Genomic DNA, 15,108 nt, shown 5'->3' on the forward strand with positions numbered 1-15,108 from the left:
TGAGGAAAGATCTGCTGGCAGACAAAGAGAATAATAATTTCAATAAATGTGCTTGATGTGGATTTTTAAACCTTATTTTAGTCAGTCCCGTCTGATGGCAGCTGGCAAAATTAGGTTTATTAAATAATCATTCAGTGTTATGCAGTGTAGCGGTCAAGATCTGCACCATGCTTGTAGTTATGCATGTTTTAAAACAAGATGTGCCACATGGTATATTTAATGACGCAAATAAACTGTTCTCAAACCTCGTATTATTAAATAATAAGTAACAACGTGGATGTGATTAATTAATGCGAAAGTGCAAGCAGTGCTGTTTTCTACCCACTAAATAGTCTTAGCGGCCGCACTAACAATAGGTGGTACAATTTTGGTTAAAAGGTTTTTTTTTTTCTTGTGAGGAAACATCCTTCATGAATGAAGCCACGTGACCAAACACGATGACGTCTGGCTTCGATACAAGAGAAAGGAATCAACAAGGAGAGCACGAGCTGGCGTTTGGAAGCGCTGCCGCTTCTTTCAGTGAAACTGAAATTTATCCGTGCCGCTAATGTTCGCTCGTCGTCGTGACGGTATAAGAAGAGGACATTGACAGCAGCGACTTGAGACGGCGTCATTTTTAAGTCAGGTGGGTCTGTAAACCAAACAGAGTCGGTGTTGTTATGCTGAGTGTGCATGCCTTCGCCTCGCCGCTGACAAGCTGGCCGCGGCTAGCTTCGTGGGCTAGCACACCTAGCTTCGTACATCTGTCCTCGTCAAGATAGCCCGATTTGTAAAAGAAGTGGTTTTCAAACTAAGAGTGTCCGCATGACTGAAGCGATTAACACGCGTGTTCTCACTCGTCGCGAGTGTATTTTGAAAGCTCCTACCGGAAGCGCTGCTTGTAGTCGCCGGGAACTGACAACGGTCGGGCTGCTACTATGCTGAGATGGCAGCTAATCTTTTGTACACACTCATGATCTGCGAATAAAACATGTCAGTCAGATTTGCGGTTTGATGTCGCGCGACGGCCAGCCGTTTCGCGCGTAAATGGCGAATTCTCCCCCCTCGGTTGAGGAATCGCTCCTTGTGGTGTAATGCCACAGTTATAGTAGGAAGGCTGAGCACGGGGATTTCCTCGCTTGCTTGTTTTGTAGGCGGGGAGTTGTTTGCCACTTTCACAAGCAGGCGATGAGCGGCTGGAGACAAGAGTCGCGGAATGTCAGAAACTGTGTAACTAGGCTGCTTTTGTGCTAAATAGTTTGCCCAGGCGTCGCGTGCCCCCTGTATCACAGCGCTTCTTGGTGGTTTGTCAACTCATGCGCTTCTTGCTGTTCAAACCTGCTGCTTCATCACCTCGTTGTGAAAAGGAGCAAGAGCACGCCGAGGCAGCGGTTTAGCGAGATCAGGTTGGTTCTCAATGTTTTCCTCATGACATTTCTGTCAAAGATGAGCGGGATCGCTAAATCTGTGCAATGTTGTTGTGCTTTTGTGCGGCTTTAAATGCGTGCATGGATGCCGTCTGTTAGGAAATGCGTCCGAACCATCGTTTCGTGTTGAATTGGTTCACCTGAAGTGACAATTCATTTAACCAGTGGTTAAATTGTAACAATGGCAGAGCCAAACCTAACCCGCCGTCCTTGGCTTTGATATCAGCCAGGCAGTTAACCACACTATTGTTTAATTATCACAGCCAACAAACAAGTAGCGGTATTTTTATCGTGCTGAATCATCACAATGATGTATTTAGACGTTCTCAGAATCCACCCCGAAATATGGCACCACCGGACAAAGGTCTGCTCGGTGGAGAAGGGTCGATGTTTATCACCAAGCCGCCGTTATTAAGGAGATGGATCGAAACGGTGCTGATCTGTCGTGCAAGTCAGTCATCAAGCCGTGAGCATCAAGTGATGACCATCATGCATTTATCAATAGCCTCATCTACATTCAGCTGAGAATGTGCGTTTTATTGCAGTGCTGTCATGATGCACATCAACAAACACGGTGTGAGTACATTTAGACTAAGTGCTTAAGTGTCAACTGCGATGTCAAATCCATTTTAAAAATGCATGATAAGCAATATATTATGCCTGTGTTGTTATAATGGAGTCTTGCAATGAGTGGCTGTTTAAATTGGGTCATGTGTAATTATGGGATGTATGGGAAGTTGAAAACAACACATAATTTAGATAGCATTTGAAATACAATGCTTGTGCAGGAAATAAGTATTTTGGATTGTGCCTTAAATGCCTCATATTTTTTATTTTTTTTTTAATTGAATTGTATGCTAAATATAAACACAGCTTGCTTGTGACAGTATTTAATGCCGTATAACACTTCATTTCTTTTATTTTGGGTTGGCAGATGCTCTTGTTTCCCTGTGTGACATGATGAAATTTGCTGCCTATTAGAGTGCACGCTTATGGAGGGCAGGTAATGAATTATCCATGGAGAATCTCTGTGCAATTTGAAAAGTCACCTTGGAAACTGTTGAGCATATATAGGCAGGGCTAAACCGATAGAAGTTACCCATTCTTGCTCAGATATCCAACTTATTTCATCATCTCTGTTCATGCGAGCAGGGCATTGAAGTGTGTTTAGCAGACAGGCCAGCCCTACATCAGAAGCTCAGCTTTGCAATAAAGCGTAATGCCCATCGCTGCCTTTCTCTGCAGGTAACCAGAACAGATGAGGGCCCGTATAAGAGCCCAATGGGGCTGGCAATGGTGTGCGGATGGAGGCAGGGAGTGGTGGAGATCAGCTCCGAGATTTATCGCCTCTTGCATTGAGGTAGCGATGATAAAATAAGGCAGGATACCACAGAGGTGAACCGAGTGCACAACTCATACCCAGTGGCGTTGCTCAGAATGGGCAGGCGGCGGAGGGTAGAAGAGGATATTTGAGGTTGACGAAACAGGAGGCAAGACTTTGCACAGCATAGAGCGCAGTCTGGCCACCAACACCTCTGTATGGCCAACACAGCTGTGCCTTGGGAGTAGTTACGCCTATTCAGGACAATTAATAGCCTCCAGAAAGGAACACAAATGTGGGATTTGTCCACAAAAGTGCTGCTTAAGCTGCACTGGGAAATGGGAATGCCTGGAAGGAAGGGAGAAAAAGATCAATATAGTTTTTTTCCCCTCTTTTTGCAATGGGGAGGGAATGTTGGTGATGAAACCTCTTGCAAGTGTGGTGCGGATTATGATTGCTTAGCATTGCGATATGCCCGCTCCACTTCTCAAAGCAGTACTTTCATCCAGACAGAGTAGCAAGTGTGTTTGATGAATTTCTGTTTGGAACTTGAGTTAGACTTGGCATGTTCATTACTGCTCTCTGTGTGTTCATAATTTAGATTAGCCAATATCGGACAGAACATGGAGAGCATAAGCGGAGAGCCGTGCACTAGCTGCTGTTTTTCATGTAACCTACTTTTATCTCGGCTGATGCATGTTTGGGACACATCAGTGGTGAACTGACATTAAAAACAAGCGATTAAACTGGACCCGTGCTTGTGTGAGAAGCTGAGTCAAATGAAACTAGTGAATGACATTGGGAAGAAATCAAGAGTTTCCAGAGTTTCAGGAGACAAAATTAGACTGTTCTCGCTTTGTTCTGACTCGTCCCGGGCCAGATATGTATAAACAATTTTTAAGGAGGTTAAAGATAGTGAGACCTTGTTCTAAGATAAGTAGTGTAACCCACATTGGAAAGGAGCTCAGGCGGATCATTAAACCGCCACTAGTACTGCCTGTATTGGTGCTTGATAACATTAACAGATTCATTGTAAATGATTCTGGTCTTCCCAAATAAATGCCTACTATATTTGTATTGTACCTTATTACGCTGTATAAGCAGCAGTTAGAGCATTCATATTTTTTGTCACTTGCTTTGTACAGCCAGTGTCTTTTTACTGACACCAATAGACAACATTACAATCAAATTTTTATAAATGTGAGGTGTTTATTCATGCAAAATACAAATTTACAAAAGCAGAATGACATAGATGAAATGTATAAAAGCTGGTGTTCTCTATCACTAAATACAACAGAGAGTTATTTATTTGATATTTATTCAGCTATTTATTTAGCTGTGGTACACAGGGTGAGTAGGCTGTGGTTCAGTTTCTTGCTCAAGAAAGAATTCAGCTCATCTGTGGATGGACGCACTGACTGCTGTGGGCATCAAACTTGTGACCTTACTCTTAGAAAATAAGGTTTCTAACCATTAGACCAAATCAGCATTTTTTGTCCTCTTCTGCATCCTTTGATATGTGATTAAATTAGCTGTTTGTCCCAGTACTCTAAGCTTTAGTTCAGGCTAAAATAAGTGCGCAGGGCGTCACATTGAGGACTCTGTGTGCTGGAGTGACATATTTGTATTTTTTTTTCTTTTGGACAACCACATTGGGTGTGAGGCTCCATCAAATATCCTGTAGGCAGACCTCATCAATCACTGGGCATAATTTGAACTGAGCGCTGGCAGTGTTATTAATAGAAATTAGCATCGATGTTACTTTCAGGTAATAACTCTGCTAACTGGCTGCACTTGAATCAAAGCACTCCCCAGGAAAAATAAGGTGATAATTTTTTTTTTTTTTCTTGTTTTTTTTTCTTAAATTCAGTGATACTGCTGAGCTCTGTTTGTTTGATGGCATTATCACAGAGTGGTGTTTCAGTTGAAGAGAAATCACAGCTGTGCAGTGATACCTATCAAAGATGTGAATTCATCCAATATTATTTTACATTCAGGAGCATTAAAATGTGTTGAACTGCTCTAGTTTAGCCTTTTGTGCGGCAAAGACTGTGTTGTAGATGTTAGGTCAATGCAATATGCATTTAATATGTATGCAACCAGTGTAGTAAAGCTCCTGGATATTTTGCCAGTGTGTGGGTTGCCTGCAACCCTTACTTCCTCTGCCAGTGCAAGGCCGAAGTATCAAGAGCTATTCTCTTCCTGTTTAATCAAGTCCTCCAGGCAGATGCTGTGGAAGGCCAATGAAGTCTCTTCTCCTGTCATACTGCTTGTACTAACAGAGCAGCTATGAGAGTAAACAGCAGCTACTGAGCTTGGAAATAGATTCTCTATGTATCGAAACATTGGTTAATGCAAACCAGTCTAACCAGAGTCCCTTTAAATAAGCTTCACATTATCAGTTACTTCAGAAAATGCAAAATCCCTTGAGGGTGGTGATTCATGTTTTCACTTTAAACCACATGAACTGGATGTAAATTTCAGACATACATGTCTCACATGCTGCTCTGGATGCTGTAACTTACTGGGTTCTGTATGGGACTTTTTTCAGTGCCACGGTTTGTTATAGTACATCATGTTCTGGTGTCTGTTTTCACATTATGACAAATCCTCAGCATGCGTCAGTCTGCAAACTGCTGTCGAAGAACATATAATGATCAAATGTGGAATATTGTGCACCAGGAAGCTCCGGAAAGTTATGGAATATCTACAGATATTTAACTTTCATCACCTGCTATTTGTCTCCATCTTAGAACCAGATATTAAATAAAGCAATACTGACAAATATCTTAGAAATTCATCACAAATTTGACATGAATAAACCACAGAATTGCCACGTTTGACTAGATTATTGTTTGCCTTCGTCCGGAAAAAGACTAGTCTAATCTTAGTTTAGTAATGATTGAACAATTTCACATTTTAAATGTAAATTCCACAATTATGATTATTTATTATCTCTTCACACTGGCTTCTCTAAATGAAGGCATCTAAATAAGTGCATTACAAAAAGGTTCAGGGTGAGCATTGTCTGCTCATATATTTATATTATTTGACAGTAGACTGAACATTTACCCTGGTCTGAGTTAAAATGCAGTGCTTTGTAAAATTAGAAACATGTAGGCTACAAAAGGGACTGGCCCAGATTTAGGTGCTAATAAATAGGCTCATGAGCACACATGCAATTTCCCCCTGGTTTTTATTATGCAGCAGGTAGAAATTCAGTCTTTTTCAGATCTTCATTTACGGTATTAGAGGAAAGGGCACTTCTGAAACAGGAATCACTAAATCCTCGGATGAAACATCAATCGCAAATTTCCTTTCAGAGCAAATTATGTTGATTATAGTGTGTTTTCATTAAATCAATGTAGTCAGTAGGGCTTAGGAGGGGGAACCATTCTTAGATGCATCCAGATTCTCCCTTAAAAGATTACGTCTCGATGCAGAAAGGTCAACGATCGGAAATTTAAAGTCCAATTCTCTCCATTATGATCGCCCGTAACAGTTTTGTAAGACCAGGCTGCTCGTTTCGTAACGTTGAACCAACTGGATGCTGAAACATAATGGATTACGACGCTAGGCTATTTCTTAAAGATTTGGTGAGAGTGAGCAAAGATAATGAAAGTATCCATAATTCATTTTAATTAGGGATCATTACAAATCCATCATGTTTTAAAAGGAGCAAGTAGTTACACAGTGAGAGAAAAAAAAGCTTTGATGCATCGATAATCATTTTATAATCACAGAATTGAGTCATGAGGTGCTGAGAAATTCCCGAGTATTCAGCATCTTTTCTGTGTCCCTTGACTTCAGGTGAGAACAACATTAGGTACAATATCAATACCGGCTGTTGCTACCTACTCTTAAACCCTTCAGCCATAGTCACGGTTTGCATTGCTGTAAGATTTTGTTTAACTGCTATTTTAGCATCGCCCTGAACTTCCTCTGGTCAAAAGTATTGGCTCAATATTTCCCCTCTGCTACAAGCGTATCACATTTCCCCCTGAAAGCTGCTGAATGATTTCCCCTCTCCCTCTTTTTGTCACTCTTATTTCACGCTCTGAATACTTAGTAGTTAATAGCTTCCCTCCCCTCTTCCCATTGTACCTTTCTCTCACACAAACACACACTGTTTTCTCCATACACAAGTTTACACCAGTTTTCCAGTAACTCTTCCAGAGCTATCAGAGGAGTCTGATTTTTAATTTGCAGTTAAATGGCGCCCAACACATGCGGCGTGCTTGATAATTGACTTCACTCAGCTGAAGGGAGGAATGATTAGATCTGAATATCTACTGTAAGCGATCATTTCAACTCCAAACTAGAAGGGAGTAAAAGTAGTGACTCTGCTCAGGCATGAAGTGTTGAGAATGGCTATTTATGGCATGCAGGGTGACAAGGTTGGCTGAGTGCACTGACAGTCTCAAGCCTGATAGAGCAAGTGGACAAGAGAACAAATAAGCATTGAGTATATATTAATGAGCCAAAGCTTAATAAGAAAGTGCTTTTGAGTATCTTTGTGGTCATCGTCCTATTTCTTGTGGAAAGTCCATGATAATCGAGCGAGAGGCTACAAGTCTGATGCATTATTGATCAGGGAAACTGAATAGGTGATCATACTGACTTCACATCTAGCTCCCTTTTTTTGTGTTGTGTTAATCACCTAAAGCCATATTCACACGGGACTACTAACCCCCCAGCCCCCCACCCCCCCCACCCCAAGGGTTTTTTTTTTGTGCGCCTTTTTTCTGCTTCTTTCCCAATTGAGAATTATGGAGATGTCCGTTATTAGTTAAAGTTTTGACAGCATTTTGGATGCAGTTTTTTTTTGGATGCTAATTCAGGAGGTGGTTGTTAGGCTGAGCCTCGACAGCACACCCGAGGGATAATGTGAGTAAATTCAAGTGAAATACAGACGTACCCCATGCGAATTTGCCGCACAAAACACAGACGTGGGAGATAATTTCTAAATTAAAAAGATCCCCTGCCCCCTGGTACTGCCAGTCCCGTGCGAATAGGGCTTAAGATGTGCATGTTTTGCAAAGACAATGGATTGAGAATGATGCTAAGATGCTCTATCATCTAAGGCTGAATTTGTACTTGAGCCAAAGCTCATATGTCTCTTCTCTTGGCTGTACAAACCTTTACAAGTCCGGACTGGTCATAGCAGAAGAAAGAAATTTAAACTCGGCATATGAGCAAAACAAGCCACATTGTTTGTCCTCTCTTTTGGAGAGAAATGCATTGTTTGGTGTGAGATGATATTCAGCTGTTAGTTTCACAGAACTGAGTTGCCGTTGTTGGATGCTGCCTGTGCTTTCCCGAAAACAGTCCTTCATCAGCATGCACCTCCACTGTCTAGTTTTATTCACTTCATTAGCAAGCTGCCAGTGCCAAGTGCGCGGACGCTTCTTCTCAAGAATTGATCATGACAAGTTAAATTTATATGTGCTTGTGTGGTTTTGGTAATCTGTCTCGGTGTGGATACATGTGCATGTGATTAGGTATGTGATATACAATCCACTGTCATGTCTCAGCAAAGCCTCCTCCCCAGCCATGTTTAGTATTCAGAGAGCAGGCGCTGTTGTAATCTGGATTCTGAGGCAGGTTGCTGGGGTTTTTGTTTGCTCTTATGGCCCTGATAATCTTGTTACACTGCTGTCAAGTGGAGCTGGCTCTCCCTGCAGCCCTGAACCACCATGCGTGCCACCTCGAGTACCAGAAATCCAGCCCCCCATCCCCCCTCGCCGCCCCACCAGCCCACCGCCATTTTGAGACAGCCGTTGATGGAAGAGCCTTGGATGTATCCTTGAAGAATCACCTCCTGAGCATCTTTATTCAGCCTCCCACCCCCGCCTCTGTCTCCCACCCCCACCTTAGGCAGCGAACGACAGTGATAAATATTCATCAGGGGACGCAGTGCGTGGATGCTGTAGCCTCGGTTCCCCCTCAACAAAGGGTCCCCTAGCTAATGGTGTCCATCTTTGGCAGCCCCCCTGGAGAGATCCTGTGGAGGGGATGAGATCATTAAAGCATGACACGGGCTCAAGGCCGGACCTATCATGTCACATCAGCATTTATCCCACCAGAGCCCCCCACCCCCCCTTTTTTGAGTCTCAACCCAAGCCAACCCCACCTTCGTGAGCTGCCCTCTATAGATTCAGATGAACACAGACAGCTTTTGAAGGTTGGCTGGGGTTGTTCGCGTCGTGTTAGTTCAACTTCACAACTTCCTAATTGGCACCTTGGTTTTGGTCCTTGCTGAGATCAGTATCTTTTTTTCCCCCTCAACCTGTTCTTCTCAAGCTCCTCCAAATGTGTCGAGCGTGCATTTTTCACAAGGCTGTTTGCTCTCTCTCTCTCTCTTTTCTTCTCACCCTCTCTTTCCCGCTCTCTCCCTCTCTGTCCGTCTCTCTCACCATCCCCTCCTTCCCTTTCTCTGGGTGACCACACTCAGCGATTTCTATTTCCTGTGGGTGTGATGTCTCTCCTCCACAAGCAATCAGCTCTGATTTGTCAGCGTTCTTCCAGGCGATTCATAAAAATTCAGCAAGCACCTACAAAAGACGTCTTGTGTCCCTGCACTTGCTCCCTACCTCTGCTGCCCCTGTGCTCCAAGCTGCAGCTTTTTGCCTCCTGTTCCTTTTGCTCGGCACACACAAAAGACCTGAAATCATTAATAGGAGGTAATACAAGTGTGCAAGGAAGACACTGGTGTCCACTGGCCTCGTTTGCGACTGTTAAAAGGGTGAACTTGTCAAAAGCAAGGGCATTCTGTTGCAAATCAATGCAGCAAGTCTGAAATTTTGCCGTCACATTTTTGGGAAAATTACAGGTGTGTTTTTCCCTTTCTTTTGCTGTGTGTGTTTGTGTGAGCGGGCCTCTTTGTCTCTGCGAGGTATGACATGCCTGGTAGTGGAAGGGAGCAGCTGTGCATTGGACCTTGTCTGTGTTGTGCTGCCATGCCCTGTCATTGGTAGCCGTCTGTTGGCAGCAGCCTGTGCTGGAGGGTTGCAGCCTGGGCGCAATCCTTCCACGGTGTCATATGGTGAGCTTTCAGCCATGCCAAGCCATGCCTACTGTGTTACCCTACACAGCTGTGTGACCGAATACGCCTCTTCAACCTGGACAATGTGCCATCTCTCTGCATTTTCAAGATTTCAACTGGTTATTGAACAATGTTGGGTCTAGGCGGCTTAGGAGAAAATGATAGGCTTGTATGAAATTTGGAAGAAGCAGCCTTTTTTTTTCCCGCTCTCATCCTAGTAGCTATTAGTGGAGTACTTTCCTGTCTATTTGTCCATTATCTGTGCATCATCAGGCAGACCATTATCCCATTATGTTTTGCATCTGTGGTCCAAATGCTTACTGGAAATGAGTCACCACAAAGGCCAGTGAAAGGTAGGTGTTACTATCAGTCAGCTATTCATAGCCAGCCCAACGGGGATGAAAGTATCACATTTAAAAAGTCCTCCACAGAACGCGAAAGGCCTTTTTATATGGGCATCTGCAGCACAGGGAAACATTGCTGTTTTATGAGGAGCCAGAGGACTTTTTGAAGTGAAAGCATCAAGAATGCGAGTCACAATCTGACCCCATGTTATGTCCCCAGCCTGTGTGATAGTGTCGTATTCAGGTCATTTTTAACAAGCGTCTGTCTCTCCCTGTTTGGCTCAGGTGACCGGTCCACCTGTAGCACCCTTTTGTTGCCATGGAAATATCCTGGCCATCTTAGTGCACCTCAGAGCTACATCTCATCTCTTATGTTTTTTTCTCTTCCTCTCTGAGCTTCTCTGCACACATCATACATGATTACTCGCTTAGTGGGCGTGTAGGCTGTAAACACATGCACACATGAGTCTACAGCAGTGTTTTTTAGTGTTTAGGGTTGGGGCGATATGAGGGTGTATATACCATTTGACGCTAGAAATGCGGTCACTAATAGAGATTTAGCAATACCGTTTCCACTGCAAGAGATAATCCCTCAGTGTCTGTGCTATATGTTTGGGACAGGCTGTGTAGTAAATCAGGGGTGGATTCAGCAAAAAAACACATGAAGTAACATGATTTGTGCGGCAGGACTGCTACCTAGGTTCTCAAGTGACATGAGAGTGACAGAAGAGAGTGACAGAACAACATGAAAGAGGACAGTAGAATTGGAAATAAAGAGCAGGAGGCAATATTTTTCTCAATAATATTGAAGCTGGAGTTACACTTGTACACTGTAGTTTATTTTGATAGACTTTTGTCAGCTTTTTGACATGAAAGATGAAAAAAATATTTTGATATACTCAAAATACAGATTTTTGTGATTTTTTTTTTTTTTTGGCTTTTTGACAGAAGTCAGCCTGGTATTTATTTGCACCTTAAAACCTGTAACCCTTGAAATTATTGTTCTCATTTGCAACCTTAAAGCTTTGATTTTGAAAGAATGTCAGTTTTATTGTCGTCTCATGTGAGGCAGGTGTTTTTGTTTGTACAGAAGTTCCAAAAATAATTAAATGTGATGAAGCACGACTTTAAACCATTAGTTAATTGAATGTATAGAACAGTTACTGTATGGTGATATGAACTGTTACGGTACTATGAAATTACATATCCCATGATAGATGATTTTGTCCATATCCCCTACCCCTGCTTTGTTTCCTGTTTTGATACTAAAAAGTTGTAATAGCCCACATGTATTTGTTTATGTGCTCAGCACAAACACACTCTGCTGGGCTGTGTAAATCAGCTTACAGAGGCAATGTGCTGGCTGGGCTGACTGTGGTGGGTGCCTATGTCGCTGACACAGCATTTACTGTGTGTAGTGTAAAGCACCCAGAGCCACAACTGTGTGTGTGAGTGTGTGTGTGTGTGTGCGTGTATCACCATGTATTACTCACATTGTGGGGACATAAATGTGTTTACACAGTCACATCGTGGGGACTCGCCTTACTTGTGGGGACAAAATTCAAGTAACCATAATGCAAATCATTAGATTTTAGGGTGAAAACTTCAGTTAAGGTTTGGTTAGGGTAAGGGTTAGACAAGTAATGGTTATGGTTATGCTTAAGGTAAGTCTCCAGGAAATGAATGCAAGTCTATGTAATGTCCCCAAAAGTGCTGAAAACCTATCGTGTGTGTGTGTATTTATCCTGGGACAGAGCTCACACAGTGGAAGGCACCCAACCTTCTGTCTGTCTTAACACCAGTAGGTTAGGTTTCTTGCCTGCGCAGCCTCTCTTGGTGTTCCCTCAGTACTGACATGACAGAATAAACTGCAGTGCAGCCCTGTTATTCTGGATGGTAGCTGAGGCTCTGCAGTCGTTACAGCATGTCCCTCTTTCATTGATTTATGGGATTATAGTCGCACATCAGCCAAATCTAGACAGGTGTGACTGTCTAGACTGGATAACTCATAAAGCAGACAAAAGCCTGCCCTGCGAATGTATTTTAGCTGAGGTTGTATGTACAGTAGAAAGGCTGAAGGCTTTGCTTTAGTCCGTCCACGTCCTCTGCTGTTTCTGCTCTAAGAGGCTGCACTTAACGAAAGTGACTTGAGTTTTGTTTTCCAAGAAATCATTTGTGAACCACTGCCAGCCAGCTAAATGTCACCCTCCTTGTGACTCGCCTCGCTGCAGTTTGAATTCAGCGCAGGACTCAAGTGAGAGTCCGACGTTGGAGGAGGAAATGCATACCACCAAATTGTTTGTTCTTAGTGACAGATGCAGTAATAGTCCAGGTACCAGTTGCTGAATAGACCTGGCATCGCTTACAAAGGAAGTGTTAAGTCCTTGACCCACTTTGTGCTTTGTGTATTTGAAGGACTTAGTCATGCTGTAGCTTCTGTGCCAGAGAATACTTGTTGTGTGTTTCACTGAAATGTTCTTTCTCCAAGCTTTTTATCTGGTGGGATTGTTCTTACATACTGACGTTGGCTTTTCTTACCCACAGACCGACCAGCAGTACAGGTGGACGCGGCTCTTGTGGCATGACTACCACAAACAAGGGAAACAAAGCCTTGAAGGTAATTAGCATGTATGAAACAGAATTAAATTTGTCAAAGTGTGAAGGATTTTCCGTGCTAAATGTTAAATGCTACTGTAAAGACCAACACTAACGAATCCCCCACCCCTCAGGTGAAGCGGGAGCCAGGGGAAAATGGCACCAGCCTGACAGATGACGAGCTGGTGACCATGTCAGTGCGGGAGCTGAACCAGCATCTACGGGGCCTGACGAAGGAGGAAATCCTTCAGCTGAAGCAGCGGCGGCGTACCCTGAAGAACCGGGGCTACGCTGCCAGCTGCCGGGTGAAGCGTGTCACCCAGAAAGAGGAGCTGGAGAAGCAAAAGGCTCAGCTACAGCAGGAAGTGGACAAGCTGGCCACAGAGAATGCCAGCATGAAGGTGGAGCTGGACGCTCTGCGTTCAAAGTATGAGGCCCTGCAGAGCTTTGCCAGGACTGTGGCCCGCAGCCCCGTCACCTCAGCCAGGGGACCTATGGCCTCTGTCATAGGGCCCCTCATCCCCGGTAAAGTAGGTGCCACCAGCGTCATCACCATCGTCAAATCCAAAACGGAGGCTAGGTCGTAGTAGCAGAAAGAGGCGGGAGGAAGATTTTCAAGACTAAACTCTAGTCAGTGCATTGTAACACGGCGCAGGATCACCTGTGTAAGTTCTCCGTTTTAACCCTCGTCACTAACACTAACAATATGCTTCCCAAATTCACTCTTAAGGTATGACTCAGCAGCCTGCACCTGACGACAGACGCACCGTGCTTTGGGGCGACACAGTCTAATTGTACAATTGTGGAGATCAGTCGGTTATTGTAGAACTGTGAGATATTGGCTGTCGTGAAGCGTTTCATTTAAAAAGCAGATTATTGTTACAAATATTGGGCGGTAAAAGTACAAGTGACAACAAATTCAGACTTAATAGCTGGCTGAGTCTTGGTAAGGTGCGGTCTGTGATGCGTTTTGTTTTTTTTTTTAAGACTGAGCTCTTAAATTTCCGTCCTAAGAACTGACACATGTAGAGTCTCACAACCATTCGAATAATAACCTCGAGACGTTACTCCTCGCCCACTCCACAACATGAACTGTAAAAAGAGCCAGCACGTATCTGACCACGTATGAACCGCTTTGCTTGTTATTATGCACTGACTTCAATCGGGATGAGTAACAAACGGTCAGAAACTCTTGGTGTGGATGCTACAGATGTCTTCAAAACAGCCTGACTAACCCAAAACTAGCAAATTAGTCCAATTTGTGATCTTGTTGGTCGTCTGTCAAGAATATAAGCATGAAATAATGCTCCCAAATCTAGCATTCATTTCTGTTTATGCGTCTGTGACAGGCTTTAATGAACTTGTCATTATTGATATGACTGGTAGATGCAATAATATATGTATGCACTGAAAATACAAAGAGGTCTTGCATATTTATGGTTAAGTGGAAACGTTAAAAATGATCAGCAGTTCTTAATGATATTGTTCCAGAGCTGAGTGCCATTCCAATATGACAAGATTCTTCTACAATATCTGAAAACCTGAATGTTATAACAGTAATATCCTCGTGTTTTGTGGGGACAGCGAAATCCACAGACATTTTGAAACATCGTTTTTGCTCATAGAGAAAATAGGTTCAAGTTGTTTTCTTTAAAAGATATATATTGCATTTTTTGTAATTACTTGTCGACAGGGCCGTCAGATATTTCCAAAAGAAAATCTTTACACAAGCTTTACTGTTTGAATTGTTAAGGTGTAGAAAACTTTGTCTAATGTTGAGTTATTGGTTTTTATTACTAGGTAGATTACCTTCCATTGTTTCTAGAAATACAGATAAAGAAAACGTGAAAAAAAAAAAAAAATCCTGTGACATCTTTTTTGCAATTGTACCGAAAGTGGCTTACTATTGAAGTCTGATAGCTTTTTCTAGTGACTAGGCGCGTACTGTGGGGTAGCGCGTGATGTGATGTGTAAGTGACAAGTTGGCAGTGTCGTTCACTGTATAGATGTCAATGCTGTGCTATTTAAAACAAATCTGTAGAGCTAAACTAGGTGGTGTAAACAAGGTCAATTGTCTTTGTGCGTATTGGCATCTGTGATATCCTCCGCTTCCTTGGTGTTAGTTACGAATCATACTGTCATTAAGAGTTTACCACATTTGAGCCATGTAAGACAGAATTGGGTGAAATGGCATTAGTGGACATTAACTCAAAAGACTTTTTACCTGAAGCTTAAAGTGATTCTGTCCTCGCAGAATCTGAATAATGGTTGCAAACGGTGCTGGATGCCCCTCGGAAAACGTCCTCTGTAACCTGAAAGTAAGTGGCTTCATTGTTGAGAGGAAGATTTCATTATCGTATTCATTCCAGCCATTTAATTGGTCTGAATGAGATCGCA

At 43.0% G+C, this 15,108-nt stretch overlaps 1 protein-coding gene across 2 annotated transcripts; it reads left to right on the forward strand.

Annotated features, from left to right (window-relative positions):
- The first annotated feature begins 430 nt into the window (after positions 1-430).
- LOC143334143 (transcription factor MafG) lies at positions 431-14,558 on the forward strand. 2 transcript variants are annotated; one of them, XM_076752697.1, is made up of 3 exons: positions 431-625; positions 12,661-12,733; positions 12,846-14,558. In XM_076752697.1, the coding sequence occupies exons 2-3, from the start codon at positions 12,698-12,700 to the stop codon at positions 13,296-13,298; spliced, it is 489 nt and encodes a 162-aa protein (XP_076608812.1). In that variant the 5' UTR covers positions 431-625; positions 12,661-12,697; the 3' UTR covers positions 13,299-14,558. The 2 variants fall into 2 exon arrangements, with proteins under 2 accessions (XP_076608812.1, XP_076608813.1); XM_076752698.1 differs by having other exon boundaries at positions 610-1,385.
- The last annotated feature ends 550 nt before the right edge of the window (positions 14,559-15,108 follow it).

This window comes from Chaetodon auriga, chromosome 16, assembly GCF_051107435.1.
Source record: "Chaetodon auriga isolate fChaAug3 chromosome 16, fChaAug3.hap1, whole genome shotgun sequence".
Classification (NCBI taxonomy): Eukaryota; Metazoa; Chordata; class Actinopteri; order Chaetodontiformes; family Chaetodontidae; genus Chaetodon; species Chaetodon auriga.